The 19,315-nt window shown below is 39.1% G+C and overlaps 1 protein-coding gene across 2 annotated transcripts in view; it reads right to left on the bottom strand.

Moving 5' to 3' along the window:
* TTC7A (tetratricopeptide repeat domain 7A) overlaps positions 1 to 19,315 on the bottom strand; it is a 177,810-nt gene that overhangs the window by 91,151 nt on the left and 67,344 nt on the right. For both annotated transcript variants that reach the window (XM_034427621.3, XM_034427623.3), the window contains exons 13-15: positions 15,290 to 15,347; positions 10,184 to 10,256; positions 8,090 to 8,250 (exon numbers count right to left, since the gene is read on the bottom strand). In XM_034427621.3, the coding sequence (XP_034283512.1) occupies positions 8,090 to 8,250; positions 10,184 to 10,256; positions 15,290 to 15,347 (292 nt within the window). The remainder of the gene's footprint in view (positions 1 to 8,089; positions 8,251 to 10,183; positions 10,257 to 15,289; positions 15,348 to 19,315) is intronic.

Below are 19,315 nucleotides of genomic sequence, written 5' to 3'. Positions count from 1 at the left end.
ATTGCACTGATTCCTCTGTCAATCACACTGAACAAGTCAGGCCATGGGTGTAAACATCAAAAACTGACAGGTTATCCCATCACCTTTACATGGATGATCTGAAACTGTATGGAAAAACCATCCACCCTTACTAACAACAGGGGAAAATAGTGAAAAACTGAAGAAATCAAGATGCCCTGTGGAAATGACATTAAGAGTCTGGATGAAGACAATTATTACAGATACCTGGGCATCCTTCGAGCTGACAACAACAAGTGCACTGAAATCAAGAAAGTTAGAAGAGAATACATCATCAGGGTGAAAAAAGTCCAAACTCAATGAAGAAAATATCTCAAGGCAATTAACACCTGAGCATTTCTAGTATCAGATACACACCTGGAATAGAGGACTGGACTCAAGCGGAACTAAAAGTCCTGGATAGAGAGATCAGGAAAAGTATGACAATGAAGCATGCCCTTAATCCATGCAGTGATGTTGACAGACTCTACTAACCAAGAAATAGAATTGGTTGTGGAATGTTGCAAGTTACCAGATAATTGAAGAAGAAAAAAGGGCATTGGAAGATTATCTGAAGGACAGTGGAGAATGGAAATGTCTAAAAACAGGAAAATTGAAGAAAGAGACAAAGGGGCTAATTCTGGCTACACAAGACCAAGCCTGAAAAACAAATGCACACAAAACCAGAATTGAGAAAACAACAACATAAAGCAAATGTTGCCTCTGCAAAGAAACTGAAGAACAGGGGACCCACCTAGCTGGCTTCTGCAAAACTGACTACAAACAACAACATGACAAAGTAGCAACAATGGTGCATTGAAATATATGCAAGAAATACCATTTGCTTACTAGCAAGAACTGGTAGGACCACAAAATAAAGCACTAGCAAATGAAGAAGCTAAATGCTCTGGGACCTTAGAATTCAAACAGAGAGGCACCCCATATTTAAAAACTGCTGATAAGAATGACAAAGAAATCTGGATAGAGGATGTGGCAGTATCTGGAAACAGCAATACGGAAAAGAAAGAATTGGAGGAAATCACAAAATACAAAGACTTGCAAATAGAAGAAGAATGACTGGGATGAAAGATAGCAAAGATAATATCAATAGTAATAGTCTCCTTGGGTGAAGGCCCCAAATAGCTGGAACACTACTTGAACATCATTGGTATTATAAAATCACCATCAGTCAATTACAAATGGTAGCTTTACTTGGGACAGCTTAAATCCTGCAAGGATACCTTTTACACCATCAAACAACATCTGCTTATCACAGGTCATTGGAAATGATTCAATAGGTGGGAAAAAGAGTCTGTAGTATAGTGGACTAAGCACTGTTATTAACATCTGCTGCTTGCAATTACTGCAAGTTCAAATCTCACCAGGCTCAAGGTTGACTCAGCCTTCCATCCTTTCAAAGGTAGGTGAAATGAGGACCCAGATTGTGTGGGCAATAAGATGACTTTGTATAAATATACAAAAGTATGAAGGCTATTGCTTAACGCATTGTAAGCTGCCCTGAGTCTCCGGAGAAAGGCGGCATATAAATTAAAACAAAAAACAAACAAACAAACAAACAGCCAAATCCTATCTAAACATTTGGCTGACTGTGTAAGCATTCCTAATAATTTTTATTTCTATTCCACTCACAGCTTGAGGGTCTTAGAGCAAATTAAAAAAACAAGGAGGCATTTTGCTGAAATTCTCATTAAGTTTAATTTTAGTTACTCATAGAAACTATCCAGGTACCAGTTCAGACCAAGGAAATACTGATTTTTCTTTTCAATTGTTTCACTACTAATCCATCATCGTCATATCAAACCTGCCTATTTTACTGTGGTAAATCATCATATAGCATAGTCATTTTTCCTTGGGGCAGCCTTGGCAATATGCAATTTAGTTTGATTGATGGCAAAGGCAGAGCTTAATTTCAGTTATTATAAATTATTTTTTTGTAGCATAGAAAGAGCCATAATTCCTGCATTTTTCCTATTGATTTCTAAACACAGTTCATTTGTTCATTCCATTGTATCTTCCTCTGTTCTTTCTACATTTTAATTTTTGCATATACACACCTGCGAAAACTTAAGAAGATATATATATATATATATATATATATATATATATATATATATATATATATATATATATATATATATATATATATATGAGTCCTTCGGGAGTAGGGCGGTATACAAATATGATAAATAAGTAAATAAATAAATAAATAAATAAATAAATAAATAAATAAATAAATAAATAAATAAATAAATAAATAAATAAATAATTGATTCCTTCCCCCCAATTAAATACTTTGTTCGCATTAGACCAGTAGATCATCAAATAAATCAATCCAGAATTCTCATTCCAGATACAAATGACCTGGCTCAAATTATTCTACTTTGGACATAGTATGCAAAGACTTTAAACTTTGGAAAAGACTCTACTGCTGATAAAGTTGGAAAGATCATGTAACAAAGTAGATAGATTCAATTACAGCTGTAATGGGTGCACTGTTGGAAGTTCTGAAAGACCAGATTATTGACAGATAATAATAAGAGAAAATCTATTTATGTGGTTGCTCAGAGTGTACACCAACTTAACTATGCCACATAATTAACCAAAACCTGTCTCTATATACATATATATTTATCTATGTTTTATTCTTCTATCATTTAAAAGCCAGGAAATTTGTAAGAGATTTGCTTTATTTTCTTATTTTACTTTGTTTATATAGATATAAAAAACAAGCTCCCCTTTTCATTGGCCTCTGCTGGCTCCCACTGCTTTATATCAATTTGATGTAATGGAATGTATGAGTGATCTTTGGGAAAAAGGGGAACAGAGGCTGCCTAGCAAACAATCAATCAGATAAGTGAAGTCGGGCCTGCAGTCACTTAATAGTCAGAAAAACAAACTTTTGGAGAATATATCGTAATGGGTCAAACAGTTAAAAGTGGAGGCAAGAAGTTTGTGCCTTCAGATTTGCAATATTCAGTCAATTGCAAAATGTAGCCTTACATTAAAGTAGAATTAGTTCATCTTGCTATATTGCTTCTCAGATAAAAGCAGCATTACACTGCAAACTGCATCCCTTTGGAAGGTGCATATGATATTGCAGCGCACATGGAGAGAAAGGTGGGTTTGCAGTGAACGTTGCAACACTTCTGACATCGCTGTGAACCCCTATTGTCAAGTGAGGTACTAATACCACTCTATAAAGCTTTAGTAAGACCACACCTAGAATACTGCATACAGTTTTGGTCATCACACTATTAAAAAAATGTTGAGACTCTAGAAAAAGTGCAGAGAAGAGCAATGAGGATGATTAGGGGACTGGAGGCTAAAACATATGAAGAACGGTTACAGGAACTGGACATGGCTAGTCTAGTGAAGAGAAGGACTGGGAGACATGATAGGAGTCTTCCAATTTTTGAGGGGCTGCCATAGAGAGGAAGGTATCAAGCTATTTTCCAAGGCACCTGAAGGCCAGACAAGGAATAATGGATGGAAACTGATCAAGGAGAGATTCAACCTGGAAATAAGGAGAAATTTTCTGACAGTGAGAACAATCAACCAATGGAACAGCTTGCCTTCAAAAGTTGTGGGAGTTTCATCATTGGATGCTTTCAAGAAGAGATTGGACTGCCATTTGTCAGAAATGGTGTAAGGTCTCCTGCTTGAGCAGGGGGTTGGACTAGATGACCTATAAGATCCTTTCCAACTCTGTTAATCTGTTAATCCAACTCTGTTAATCTGTCTCCCTTGGAGGCCACTGGCGCTTTGCTTCTGACATTCCAGTTGCCAGGCTCTCAGTTCCTTGCACGCACACACATTCTTTTTATCTAAAGAAAGTAATGCTATAAATCATTTTCGCATTCATTCAGCCCTTCCTTGAGTACCAGTGGAATAAAAGGTTTTAACGTGTTCATATCTCAACTCCACTTCAAGATTTCTTTCCTATGTGACCTTCTTGAAAATATCCCAATCTGTTTAGAAATGATTAGTTGCATTCCATATGGAGAGTGGAACAATGGATCAAATGCAGCGAAGCATATTTCATTGATATATTTATTGCAAGGCCATCTATGTTGGGGTCAAAAAGTCAAGATGGTGGCTGTGAGTTTGAAAATGAAGGAAACCCCCCCCCAACCTTTTTTTAAGCTGGTATCCTCCAAATGTGCTACACTAGAAATCCTTGTTTGTAGTTCCATGCAAAGAGGAGCAATGAGAGACCCAAGTCATGAGCATCCCATATCACAGAGAGATGGACCTATCCCTCCTGCAACGCCAATTGGAACCAGCCATGGGGAAAAAAGGAGAACCCACAAAACAATGCCTCCAGTCCAGAAGGATCCCATGTACGCATTTTGCTGCTCTTATTGCGTCATCAGATAATCGCCCGGCCGCCCTGTTTAGGGTGACCCGCTCCCTGCTCCACCAGGAAGCGCGGGAGGACCCCTTGGAGGGAAGAGCCGAGGACTTTGTTCAGTATCTGTATGACAAAATCACTCAGATTCGGGAAGGTCTGGACTCTGACTGGGTAGATCCAGCGAGAGTGACGGAGGCAGGTCTTGAGACTGTTATCTGGGATGAGTTTGATCCTGTGACCCCAGATGACGTGGACAGGATTCTGGGTAGATTGAACGTGACCACATGTTTGTTGGACCCGTGTCCCTCCTGGTTAGTGCTGGCTTCCCGGGAGGTGACGCGAGGCTGGCTCCAGGGGATTATAAATGCTTCATTGGGTGAGGGTGTCTTCCCCGCCGCCCTTAAGGAGGCGGTGGTGAGGCCCCTCCTCAAGAAGCCTTCCCTGGACCCGGCAATATTGGCTAATTATCGTCCAGTCTCCAACCTTCGTTTTGTGGCGAAGGTTGTTGAGAGTGTGGTTGCGGGACAGCTTCCCCAGTACCTGGATGAAGCGTCGTATCTGGATCCGTTCCAGTCGGGTTTCAGGCCTGGATACAGCACAGAAACGGCATTGGTCGCGTTGGTTGATGATCTCTGGAGGGCTCGGGACAGGGGTTGTTCCTCTGTCCTGGTCCTGTTAGATCTCTCAGCGGCTTTTGATACCATCGACCATGGTATCATGCTGCACCGGTTGGAAGAGTTGGGGGTGGGAGGCACCGTACTAAGGTGGTTCTCCTCCTTTCTCTCCGACCGGTCGCAGTCTGTGTTGACAGGGGGGCAGAGGTCGACCCCGAGGCCCCTCATATGTGGGGTGCCGCAGGGATCGGTCCTCTCGCCCCTTTTGTTCAACATTTATGTAAAGCCGCTGGGCGAGATCATCCGTGGTTTTGGGGTGGAGTACCATCAGTACGCTGACGACACCCAGCTGTACATCTCCACCCCGGATCACCCCAACGATGCCCTTGAAGTGATGTCCAGTGCCTGGAGGCCGTACGGATCTGGATGGGGAGGAACAGGCTCAGGCTCAACCCATCCAAGACCGAGTGGCTGTGGTTTCCGACGTCCCGATATAGTCAGCTAATGCCATCGCTGACTATTGGGGGCGAATCATTGGCCCCCACGGATAGGGCTCGCAACTTGGGCGTCCTCCTGGATTCACGGCTGTCGTTAGAAGAGCATGTGACGGCCGTGTCCGGGAGGATTTTTCATCAGGTTCGCCTGATCCGCCAGTTGCGTCCCTGTCTAGATCGGGACTCCCTACACACAGTCACTCATGCCCTCGTTACTTCTCGTCTGGATTACTGCAATGCTCTCTACATGGGGCTCCCCTTGAGGTGCACTCGGAGGCTCCAACTGGCGCAGAGTGCGGCCGCGCGGGTGGTGATGGGAGCGACATGGAGTTCCCATGTGACACCTCTCCTGCGTGAGCTGCACTGGCTCCCGGTGGTCTTCCGAGTGCGCTTCAAGGTTCTGGTTATCACCTTTAAAGCGCTCCATGGCTCAGGACCTGGTTATTTACGGGACCGCCTGCTACCACCAATAGCCTCCCACCGGCCAGTACGCTCCCATAGAGAGGGGCTCCTCCGGGTGCCGTCGGCCAAACAATGTCGGCTGTCGGCCCCTAGGGGGAGAGCCTTCTCTGTGGGGGCACCTACGATTTGGAACGAGCTCCCCCCGGAGAAACGTAGGATCCCGGATCTGCGCACCTTCCGCCGCGCACTTAAGACTTTTCTATTTTATCAAGCTGGCCTGGCCTAAATCTTCCCCCTTTTTAAATGTGGAAATTTTAAATTTTTAAATTTTAAATTCGTCTTTTTATAGGGGTATGGGTAAGGCATTTTAAATTGGGGAGCCATTTTAGATTTAATTCTGTTTTAAACGTATTTTAATTGTTTATATTGTATGTTTTTAACTTTGGCTGTGCACCGCCCCGAGTCCTTCGGGAGAGGGGGCGGTATAAAAATCTAATAAATAATAAATAATAATAATAAATAAAGATGGTCTTGAAAGCTGCCAAGAAATCTAGACGAGCTAAGACAGTTGCACTGTTTCTGTCCAGGGCCACTAGAGATTATCCATAAATGCCATCAGTGCCATCTCAGTAGTATACTCCAGCATGAACCCAGACTGAAAAGGTTCAGATAAGGATTAAAGAAGCCTAAAGTAAGCGTATATAATTAGTCCAATGATTTGGCTCAAACCAGCAAAGATAAAGAGGCACAGCATTTTAACAATGGTTACTACAGGGTGTTTTTTTTCCCCCTGTTTCATTTCATTATTGGTAGATAATTAGTGAATTCTGTGCTGGATCCTGTGTCAGTTTTGTTTCTTTTCCATACTATACTTCAGGTTGGCTGCCTGTCTTTTTTTTTTGTTTTGTTTTAAATAGAGTAATGTGCCTTTAGTTATCTGGAAACAGAAGTTGCAGCTGGCATTCTTGCAGATATTAGCTAATTGGCACATACAGCTGTTTTACCATAGAATCAATCCTAGTAAAAACCTGGGGCATATTTTTCAAGACTAGGCACTGAATAAAAGAAAAATATAACTGTACTGAAAAACTCTGTTATTATTATTGCCATTACCATTTTTTAACAAAAGGATTTATGTGCAAAAGAGGATTTGTATGTATTCACTGTACTGAAAACATTCACCGCTTTATATCTGCTTGCTTTCACTCAAATGCATTCCGGAAGTTCTCTAACAAAATATTAGTAAAAGCCTCCAAGAAGAAGCTTGCTTCTGTTTGTTTTAAGCCTGGGGATCCAGGAAATGTTCCACAACATTGGATTCAGCACAAACAAGAAACCGCCTTGTGTTTAATATCATTATCCTGGACAGAGAGAAAGAAGCAGAGGGGTTTTTTTAAGCTGTTCTTAATAGAAAGAAGAGTGGATTTGAGAAGAAATACTGGTCGTCTTATGAAATGTAGGATGCTACTTAATAGTAAGTGAAATCATTACAACAGACCCAAAATGACCAACGGCTCCCCAAATGAGTCCATTTTTGCTCCTTTATCATAAATCTTTTACTATAGATGTTTCAGATTGTTCTTTTGCCCCACATGTACAATATTTGCACTCTTCTAAGAGTTGTATGTTCTCCCAGGTATCTTTATCTGCATAACAGTTTTCAGCAGAGAAAAACGGCCTTCCCTTAGACCAGAAATGAAGGAATTGGTCCAGGGATGAAATCCAGCAGGTGCTGACAGGTTCTGGAGAACTGGTAGTGGAAATTTTAAGTAGTTTGGAAAACCGGTAGTGGAAATTTTGAGTAGTTCAGAGAACCGGCAAATGCCACCTCTGGCTGGCCCCAGAGTGGGGTGCGACTGGAGGTTTTGCAATATTCTTCCCCCAGGAGTGGGGAGGGAATGGGGATTTTGCACTATCCTTCCCCTAGAGTGGAGTGGAAATGGAGATTTTGCAGTATCCTTCCCCTGCCATGCCCACCAAGCCATGCCCACCAAGCCACACCATGCCCATCAAGCCACACCCACAGAACTGATAGTAAAAAAAATTGAATTTCACCACTGAATTGGTCCCCCATTCTTACTAACTAGAAGCTGGGATTGGTGGGTGGGTGGGGAATAGAACCCAACATCTGGATTGCACAGCTTGCTCACCAATCCTCCATGATGTGCACAAATGTGCGAGACATGGAATATATTCTGAACAACACTTACTGGAAGCAGTCAGGGTATTCTGCAAGGGCCACGTCCATTACATCCAAAGCATGCTGGTAGTCTTTTTGTGATGAAAAAAGGAGGGCCAACAAATGAAGAGAGTTCATATCATCCTTACACAGTTTCAGTGCTTCTTGGAGATGTTCTATTGCATCACAAATCTGCAAAATAAATATTAAATGATTGCTCAGTTACTCATCCTTTCAGATCAGTTTCACTTGTTCTGGCCTTTTGACTACAACAAAATAAAAGGAGTCCCAAAGCTAAAATATCAACAAAGGGAGAACTATTAAAACCTAACTGCAAGGAGTAAACCAATTGAACTCCCCAGCAGGAACATTAAAACATCTTTATACAATCCTAAAATCCTATAAAATAACACTTCAGGTAAGGTTGCTTGTTTTTAAATAGTAGCAGATGATAAGTATTTTCAAAGTTGTTAAACAAAAACAGGAAGGAAGGAAGTTATTACTCAACTGATCTCTTAATCTTATTATCTTTTTAATTTAACTATGTCTTGTATGCAACACTATAAAGAAAGGGTAACGTATTTTACATTTATTTATTCATTTATTAAAAAACTCTTCAGCATTCAACGAAATCTTTACTCACAAAGTATACAATTCATAGCAATGTAAATATCAGTGGTAAAAATTCTAACATAATTGATTAGAAAAATGAAAGTAAAAAAGAATAATAACAGTTCAATGCAATGCAATGTAAATCAAATATTTGCTTTCCAAATATTTCCAAAATTTGAAAGTCAACAGAAAAGGGACAAGTCCAATCTCCAAGGGGAAGCCATTTTAAAACAATGGTGTTGCCATATATCAGGTAGTCTTTTTTTTAACTTTAGAAGTCATGAAATATTGCTACCTTCTAATTATTTTGCTAAATGACAGGAACTCACCAACAATAGAGGCTTAAAAACAAACTCAGAGGGCATCTAAACTCTTACCTTGAAATAAATTAACATAACAATTATTTTACTCTAGCTCATTTAATTTCAGAAGATGTAAACTTGATAATAATCACAAAATTGGCTGATGAAAATTTTAATCATGGTATATAATTTGTCAGACACATTAATATTATCAATTACCCCTTGTTTAACCAGAAAGAGAAAACATTAGATATTTTATTCAGAATATTAACATATATTTAAATGTTTATTATGAGCCGACAAAAGCAGAATATTTTAAATTGGCTAGCAGCCTCAAACTGTATTTCAAGCATGGTTTAAAGATTTACATGCAATTAAATGAAGAAAAATAGAATGAGCACAGAAAATTCTGGCCAAATATCAATAGATTTTTAGAATATATTAAGGGGGTATCCTAAACTGCATTTGGAGCTTCCAGACTGTTCTCACCAATATTTAACCAACAATACATACAGTAACAATATAAGTTAGTAGAACAATAACTTTCAATCAACTTGAAAGTTTCAATCAACTTCAAAGCAAGAAGGCGGCAATTCCAAATTTAGTTCAAAGAATAACTCTCTAAGAAAATTTAAAGATCCCTTTAAAACAACCTTCTAAGCACACAACTTAATAAAATGGAAAGTAGAATAATTTTGAAAAAAAACCAACAATATTCAATTCAGTTCCAAACCTACAGTAATTCTTGAAAGCCTAGTCTGGGAGTGAACAGCATATGATCTTTCACCCAAGTGAACGTTCAAATCTCAAAAAGCTTCAGTAGGAATGGCCAGTGGGTAAAGAATAGTAGAAAGTAAAGTCTAGCAACATCTGAAGATCACATGTTGCCCACCCTCATCTAGAAGCTTCTCTACTCATTTTACGTCTTCCATAAACATGCATAAGAAGAGTTTCAATAAAGTTATAATTCAAGCATCAGAAAATTAACAAAATATATAAATAGAAATATGCAATAATGGACCTAAAAAGTATTGAAGCACTTTCTGACTGCTGATAAATCAATTTTATGAGAGATGTTTTTAAAAAACCATCCTGAAGAAAGACAAGTGTAAAAAAAAATCTATGCCCAAGAAAAAGAATTTGTGTACTGTAGATGCCAGTACACCATAGAAATAGTTCTGTTCTTTCAAGCCACTTGTCTTTATACATACCTGCCTGATAAGAGCCAGCTGCAATGAGATATAGAGGATAATTTGGTGGTCTTCAGGTGCCAAGTGATGAGCTCTGTAAAACACAAATGTAGTTTATGCAGTACTGCAAAAGTTATTTACCATAAATTTTACCGGAAAGGCAATTTCAAGGCTCATTTTCCTTTCTTGTAATTTTAAACTGGATTTAAATTAGTAGACTAGCATACAGAGTTCCCTCTCACCCTCATTCCAGCACAGTAGTAGAACTGCAATGAAAAGATCATTGGATAGAAAATAATTTTCAATTCCTCACATATTTTCCTTGCTATGATTCTAGTTCTAAAATATTGTTCCTATTTTAAACAGATGCTCAGCTCAAGCCCCCCCCCCCCCAATATATTAGTTCAATGCCAATTGGCAGCCAATTATAGTCAAGATTAAATCTTTGACATAGAAAGGCAATGCAGTTCAAAACTTCAAATGTCTTTAATGATATTGCTCTGAGCAATTTAGAATGGGTGTATTCTTACTGTGATACTCTTCTCCTGATACTAAAGAGAATGTCTTGGTTTTTAAAAAAACTGAAAAAGAGCCATTCTAATTTAACTGAATAAGAACTGATTACTACCAGGTTAATGTTTTTATTGCCTTCAATAACTGTGTAAAGCAACAAATGTCAACAGGTGCATTTTTTCCTACTCTAGAGCAGCATTAGCCAAACAAATGGCATCTGCAAAATTATCCTTTCCTTAAACAACTATTGATGGTAAAAAGGTAAAGGTTCCCCTCGCACATATGTGCTAGTCATTCCCGACTCTAGGGAACGGTGCTCATCTCCGTTTCAAAGCCGAAAAGCCAGCACTGCCCAAAGACGTCTCCGTGGTCATGTGGCCAGCATGACTAAATGCCAAAGGCTCACGGAATGCTGTTACCTTCCCACCAAAGGTGGTCCCTATTTTTCTACTTCCATTTTTTACGTGCTTTCGAACTGCTAGGTTGGCAGAAGCTGGGACAAGTAACTGGAGTCACCCCGTTACATGGCACTAGGGATTCAAACAGCTGACCTGCCGACCTTTTTATCGACAAGCTCAGCATCTTAGCCACTGAGCCACTGCGTCCCTTTAATGATGGTACAAAAAGCATATTGTCCTTCTGGTCAAGCCTAGGGAACCTTCTGTCCATGAGGCAGGTTTAACCTCACACCTCTGTGTTCTGTCAAGACTGTATAAATAACTTTCCTTCTTGGCTTAGGTTATTGGGCTTAATAGTATGCAGTTATTATGAAAAGCTATATTTTCCTTTGTTGTTTGTGTGTGTTTTTTCTTTTGGAGTTACAAATTATCCCTGTATTTTTCTTGTCTTAAAATCTTGAGAATACAGATAGTCCCCTAGAAAACAAGACTACCAGTTCAGATTTTAGAATCTCCAACAGATGGACACTATCTACAGATTATAGCAAATTGAATCTTATCCCATCAAAGCTCTTAGAAAAAAAAATCAGCTTCCTTTTAAAAAGGCAGATATTCAAAACATGTATGTACATACCCAGCATACTGAGCATTCCCATTTCTCTAACCTTGTAAGCCTGGCCATTAGGGAGAAACCACAAATAAAAAAAACTCTTATCATATCTTAAATCCCGCTGTGGAATTAAGAAGAATGCAGATTCTATAACTGTTGAACAATTGGCAAGAACTCTTCCTTTAATTCCTCCACCAAATGGTTTTACTAGCAATATGGTACAATTGACTGAGTTTGAAGACTGACATGAAGGTAATCTGAGCCTCAGCCACTTAGTAGGGTTAGAGATGACCTAGCACCTCTATTGTCCCTGGAATAATGTAGCAGGTCAAGAAAATGTCTTTGCTATTCTAGTGTGTCCTTGATTAGAACAGCAAAACGCAGCTGCTGTTAGGAACACATTTATTTCCTTAAGTGATGTAAAACAATTGGTGTACTTATGCATAGTTTAAACCAATTGATAGCAGTTATCCGAGGTTTCACAGAAGACTATTTCCCCAATCAGATCTAAAGTTGCCCACTGAGGCTCTCTCTCCCATTCAAAACTGGGTTCAAGAAATGTCAGGTCAAATTCAGCTAGCTCTGTAGTTCAATTAGGCTAGCACTGGCTCACCCCCACTTCAAGCAGAAGTCTGTTAGCTAAGGATACAGGTATGGACCCAGGATGTCCTAGAACACAGAATATAGAACATAGAATAATAGAGCTGGAAGGAACTTCAGAGAGCTTCTACTCCAACCCCTGCTCGAGCAGGAGACCCTATATCATTTCAGAGAAATGGTTGTCCAGTCTCTTTTTGAGAGCCTCCAGTGATGGACCACCCACAACTTCTGAAAGCAAGGTTGATTACTCTCACCATTAGGAAATTTCTTCTTAGTTCTACAGTAAGTTGCTTCTCTCCTTGGTTAGTTTCCAACCTTTGTGTCTTGTCTTACCTTGTTTTGCCTTTTTAGTCCTGCCTTTAGATCTGCCTTTTGGTCCTTTGGAAAGTAGTTTGAACCCCTCATCTCTGTAGGAGCCCCTCAAATATTGGAACAATGCTATCCTTCATGCTAACATGCATGTAGGACAACAGTGCTATATTATATACAAACAATACACTCTGCCATGATCTATAACCTCTCTAAATAATTGTTCTTGGATCCATTTTCCCAGTTTTGTTCTGTTTTATTAATTTGTTTGTTCCATGCAGGATTTAGCTCTAAGAAATTAGCTGTACCCAACTCTCAAAATAGCCTCATTTGACATACAGTACTGTATAACTCTGCCCCATTAAAATGAAAGCCATAGAACCAGGGGAGGACACTCAAAGGCCACCTTATGCAACCCTCTGACAATCCAGGAATCAACTGCTCTGGCAGACAGCCATCCTGACTCTAGTGAAAGGTTTTTCATATAGGGAAGTCCACCTTTTGAAACAGTTTATTACATTGCCAGTCTGCCTACACTGCTCAGCCATTCTGTCCAATGATTAGTCAAAATCTCCCCTTTTGTCATTTGAATTCATTTACTCAGATCCTGTTTTCTGAAACAATAGAAATCTGCCCCTTTAATTATATGACCGACTTTCAAATATTTGAACATAGTTATCTCTTCCATCTTAATAGCTTTTTTCCCAGGCTAAATATGCTTCAGTCTTCCCTCTTCCCTCATTGTTTTTTTTAAAATTTATTTTCTGTCTGGACATATTCCAGTTTGTTCACATTCTTTTTAAAAAATATGGTATCCAGTTTAATTAATAACAAAGAAATCTGCAACATGCCTGCACAACTGGTGTCCTATTAAGCTACAGGAGAGCCAACAAGCTATGCATCTGTAATCTGTTAGATTGACAGCTTCTTTTTTATACATGCTTAAGGATTTAACAAAACCAGGAAGCTTCTGCATATATCCAAAAACCTCTTGTGGTTTGGATGATTCTACCTTTTGGGGATTATGGAAGCTGAAGAATGGACTACTATTTTATAAGATCTTAAGTTTATAGTGCTCAAGAAATGCTCAAAAAATTATTTTCTTAAATGAATGTATTATGACATTTTAGTGAAATATCCATTATATGCACAATGGAAAAAATTTTAATATTGGGAGGGGGCCTTCATCCAATGGTAGAATACAGACTTCCACAAAAAAGATCCCGGGTTCAATCTTTGGTCACTCAATTACTTTCTTTCTAACTTGCTTTAGTGTTAGATCACTGAAAAGCCCAATGAAGGGATGTCTTCTAGGTGGTTTAATTGAAGAGTAAGACCCTAGGGAGACTGTAGACTTCTGAAAAATTTATTGTACAAAATCAGGATACTTACATAATCCTTGACCGCTTCATAACTAAATAAATGCAGAAACACCACTCTCTACACAGAACATTCTGAAATTCTTTTTTTAAAAACAAATTTTAAGTAGCCTGGTTTAGCTCAACAGACAGAAGCACTGTAATTTAACACCAGCTGTCTGCAATTAAAGTAAGATCGAATCTCGCCAGGCTCAAGGTTGACTCAGCCTTCCATCCTTTCTAAGATAGGTAAATTGAGGACCCAGTTTGTGGGGGCAATAAGCTGACTTTGTATAAATATACAAAAGTATGAAGGCTATTGCTTAACGCACTGTAAGCCGCCCTGAGTCTCCGGAGAAGGGCGGCATATAAATCAAATTAAAAAAAAAAAAAAGTAGGCCTTCTATACTCACCTCTGTGAAATTATGCCAGTTTTGTATGGCCTTGACTTTTTTCAGAGCCACTATTCATTTCCAGCCAAAGTAATGTTTTTAATACTAACACACAATTCTGCATCTAATAAGGATATATGTGCCTCGTTGAAATTCAGAATGCAAGGAGCTACAGTAATTGAATTATCCAAACGCCCCCTGTTGGCTAAAAGTGGACATTGATACCATCCAAGATTCATCCATTTCTAAACTGAATTTAAGCTATTAAGGAAACAAGCCACAGTTTATGGGAAAAGGTCAAAAGGCTAAAAATAAATGCAGTTTAAGAGTAATATGGGACAGTAATTATATCTAAATAGTACAGTAATAGAGAAGTTACATCTGAGTCTAAGAATGTGTGCCGCTTAAAGCCACCTCACTCAGTTCCCTCCTCCTGCATCCTAAGAAGCTCAGAGACATGTAAAACTATGCTGGCCAGTTCTATAGGCAGAATTATGCCCTCTGGCTGCCAAAAAGATATTCTTTATAAATCCTAAAAATCAAGATTTGAGGGAAAAAATCCTTAAATTTTGGATGCATTTAGAACTGTAGTGTGACTTTCAGATTAAATTGCAAAAACAAGCACATTTCTGCCAACTGGGACGGGTTTCCTCCCCATCCTGGGGTGAAATTCAGCAAGTTCTGACAGGTTCTGGAGAACCAGTAGCAGAAATTTTGAGTAGTTCAAAGAACCGGCAAATACCACCTCTGGCTGGCCCCAGAGTGGGGTTGGAATGGAGATTTTGCAATATCTTTCCGCTGGAGTGGGGTGGGAATGGAGGTTTTGCAGTGTCCTTCCCCTGCCATGCCCACCAAGCCACACCACACCCACCAAGCCATGCTCACAGAACCTGTAGTAAAAAAAAAATGAATTTCACCACTGTCCCCATTCCCCAGGTTCTTCTTACCTTTCTAAATTCTGAAGTGCTCTCTGATGCAAGTCATCTTGTGCGCTTTTCAGGGTAGCTGCAAAACAATAAAAATTAATACATCAGGGTAAGCATTATTCCAAACAGTACATCTGAGTAGCTGGGAGCTCTTTATTATTAAAAAGTTATATGAACAGTCTGATATGGGTCTTCAAACAGCATTTTCTTAAGAATGTTATGTCTTAAGACTTTTTCCTTCAAGAATCTTGCTGAAAAAAATATTTCTTGTTTTATTTTTAGTTATTTAGAAACTGATCTCTCCAATGGTACCAGATATCATTATACACTTTTTTAATTCTAAAGAACATCCAGGGAGTATCAGGAGAAAAATAAAATGTCAGGATTGAGTTAGGGAATATCTCCTTTCAATGTGACTCTTCTGCATTTAGGATCTTAAAAAGTCCCATCTACCATTTTTGATTATGGTTAATTTCAAAAATGTAGGTGGCTCCAAAATCAAGTCAACTTCATACCCCAAGAGAGGACTGTAATCTAGATCTCCCCAATCCTGGTAAAAGAATTGATCCACTAAATGTGAATAACAGCACTTCTTCTCCGTCTTATCCCAACACCTAGGCACGTCTTTTTCAAATGGCCTTTCTCAAAGATACTGCACGTAAGACAAATACAGAGCACCTTCTCTTCTACAGCACCTTCTCTGTGAAATCACCTTCTGATGAATGCCACAATGATAGTCATGTGATAATAAACAGAAAACAAATCCAAAGTTTTTGTCTTTTTTTTTTTTATTTGATTTATATGCCGCCCTTCTCCGAAGACTCAGGGCGGCTTACAATGCACTAAGCAATAGCCTTCATACTTTTGTATATTTATACAAAGTCAGCTTATTGCCCCCACAAACTGTGTCCTCAATTTACCTACCTTAGAAAGGATGGAAGGCTGAGTCAACCTTGAGCCTGGTGAGATTCGAACTTACAATAATTGCAGACAGCTCGATGTTAATCACAATGCTATCAGTCTGCTGAGCCACCAGGCCCTGATTTTGACAAATCAGGAGATGATGGGGGGAATCATATTCTTTCTTTCCTAGTACTAGGGGCAGGTAGTTATTGGTATGGGTGGTTTTTATGATTTTTAGTGATTTCATTGTAACAAACTGACTGCGGGATCTTCTGGGTGATATTTTCCTCAAAGAATGTGGATAAATGACTCTTCTATTAAAATGTTCTAACAATTCTTTTGTAGTTCTGTTAGAATATTACTTTATTATTCCAAGTTTTTACGGCTTAATAAAGTGTTCAGTAGTTCTATATTTCCTAAATATATTGGGGTGCACTTAGTGCACTTAATTATTATTGCTTGAACTATGGCTAACATAAGTTAGCTGGATAGGGAACTTGTATCCCTAAAACAGGGGTGTCAAACTCATGGTCCACAGGCCAGATGCATCATGCACTGGCCATTCCCACCCCTGTTTTAATGAAGGGGGGGGAGTTGCAATACATCATGTGACGACAACGTGTCATCATAAATTTGACACCCCTGCCCTGAAACATTTACCTCACTTTATCCAATGTGTCAACCATTTTCCTGAGACAGGTTTACAAAGATTAGGTTGAATCTAGCACTTCTGCATGATCATCTGTTCAAAGCTCTTGGAAGGCTGCCTGAAAATGAAAGCCAAGGGACTGCACCTGCTGTCCCCTTGATGTAGAAGACGTGTCAAGAGTCTGCTGCTTGAGAAAGAAGGGACAAAACTTTGCCAAAGGGTCAAAGAGTACAAATGTCCTCTAGGGATGACATAAACTCTTTTGGGATAGACTTTGGCTCCTGGCCAGAGCATAAATGAGCAATGACAGAGGTTGGTTGAATGGCATCTTTGCTCATTCTTCTGCTCTCCTGAAGCTCCAGCTAAATCAGCTCAAGTTTCACATGGTATCATCCCAACCTCTCCCACATAGGAAGCAAAAATAAACTAAGGAAGTTAGAACTGAAGCTGCAAGTGCAATTATGTCAGTGATATCAAGTAGAGCAAGAGGGAATTACAGATGTCTTTGTGTAGACAGTTGGGCAATGCAAGAGATAAAGAAGCAACCAAGAAGGAAGAAAAGAATAAAGCTGGATTGCAAATGTTTATTGGTTCCTTGTGTCAAATTGAATTTCAGTGGGTCATTTTTATAGATACTAGAGATTATCCATTATTTTGTTAAGTGTCTTTTTTTCCTCTGGCTTTATCTGTAACTTAATTTGCAGGAGTTAGGCAAAGGCTCTTTACTTACTTCTGTCTTCATACCATGATAAATTTCATCTACTATCTAAAATATTTCAACCCTTGAGATATTAAAGCACGGGAATTATGTCAATAAACACAAATATCTCTATATTTGTCTATCAACCAGGTCCAGAATGAAAGCAACATTAGCACTACAAAGTTGTGACTAAATACAGGTTGTCCTCGACTTACAACCACAATTGAGCCCAATATTTTTGTTGTTAAGTGAGACATTTGTTAAGTGAGTTTTGCCCCATTTAATGACCTTTCTTGCCACAGTTGTTAGGTGAATGACAGCAGTTGGTAAATTAGTAATCTGGTTGTTAAGTGAATCTGGATTCCCCATTGACTTTGCTTGTCAGAAGGTCGCAAAAGGGGATGACATGACCTTGGGAAGCAGTAACGGTCATAAATATAAAACAGGTGCCAAGCATCTGAATTTTGATCACATGATCATGGGGATGTTGCAAATGTTGTAACCATGAAAAATGGTCTTAAGTCACTTTTTCAGTGCCATTGTAACTTTGAATAGTCACTAAATGAGCTGTTTTAACTATAGGATCACAATAGTAATAGCACTTAAACTTATATACCGCTTCATAGTGCTTTACAGCCCTCTCTAAGCGGTTTACAGAGACAGCATATTTCCCCCAACAATCTGGATCCTCATTTTACCGACCTCGGGAGGATGGAAGGCTGAGTCAACCTTGAGTCAGTGAGAACTGAACTGCCAAATTGGAGACAGCGGGCAGTCAGCAGAAGTAGCCTGCAGTACTGCACTCTAACCATTGCGCCACCACGGCTTATTGTTTTTTCCCCTCTACTCCTCTTTCCCTATCGCTGGTAGAAAATAATGTGGCTACTGTTCATTTTGATTAAAAAGATTCAGAGATACTCCTTAATTCTGTTTCAAAATACAGGTTTTCTCTTTTGAGCGTGGCCCGAATGCACCTTATGGCTGTTATTGAAATAAGAACTCCTGGGCAGAAATAGGTCAAATAGCTCCTCACATCTTCTCAGTCATTTAATGTGTACATCACAAGGTAAATTTGCATTCCGTCAGTTAAATTATCTTAGTTTTAGAGAGGGTAATAATAAAATAACAATAATAATCAAATCGAATTACATTCATGTTTTTCAACAAGCCTTATGCTATATCTTTCAAGCAGAGGTTTTTCGTTGCAATTTCACTTCACCCGTGTTTATTTCTGCACATGTATATATAAGAAGCTAAATCCTATTTTACTTCTCTGGCACTTGTAATCATAACACACATGTGATGAAAAACATACTTAAAGCATGGTCTATAAAATAATGAAAAGTACTCTATCAACGCAAGCTGGGATTTTCGGCTTAAGTTTATGTTGCACATGGCTCCATAGCTCTAGTGTGTGAAGTTTAAAATTGTGCACAATGTTCGCGGGTCGTCCCCCCCAAATAATCTTTTTGGCTTTTATTAGCATTACAGGATCTGATAGGCTTTAATATTAAAGGAATTATCATTCTGTATTATGTTTCCCAATTTGGTATCGTCAGGATGTTATTTGAGCTAAACTGGTAATTCAAGAATTGTAGGCCCAGTAAATACACCAAATCAAGGAAATAATAACTCCAGAGACGCAAACCACTGGTTTCAAAGAGTAAGCACAGGCGTTTTAATTAAATACTAAGAGCAGCTTCCTGATGGTACAAATAGTGGAACGTGCTATTTAGATAATAGTGGAACCTCCTGCACTACTAATTTTGAAGCATCTGGGTACCCATCATGGATT

This window comes from Pantherophis guttatus, chromosome 1 (assembly GCF_059756535.1).
Source record: "Pantherophis guttatus breed Tessera chromosome 1, ASM5975653v1, whole genome shotgun sequence".
Taxonomy (NCBI): domain Eukaryota; kingdom Metazoa; phylum Chordata; class Lepidosauria; order Squamata; family Colubridae; genus Pantherophis; species Pantherophis guttatus.
Note: the sequence above shows the minus strand (reverse complement) of the source record. Positions and strands in the feature narration are given on the sequence as shown.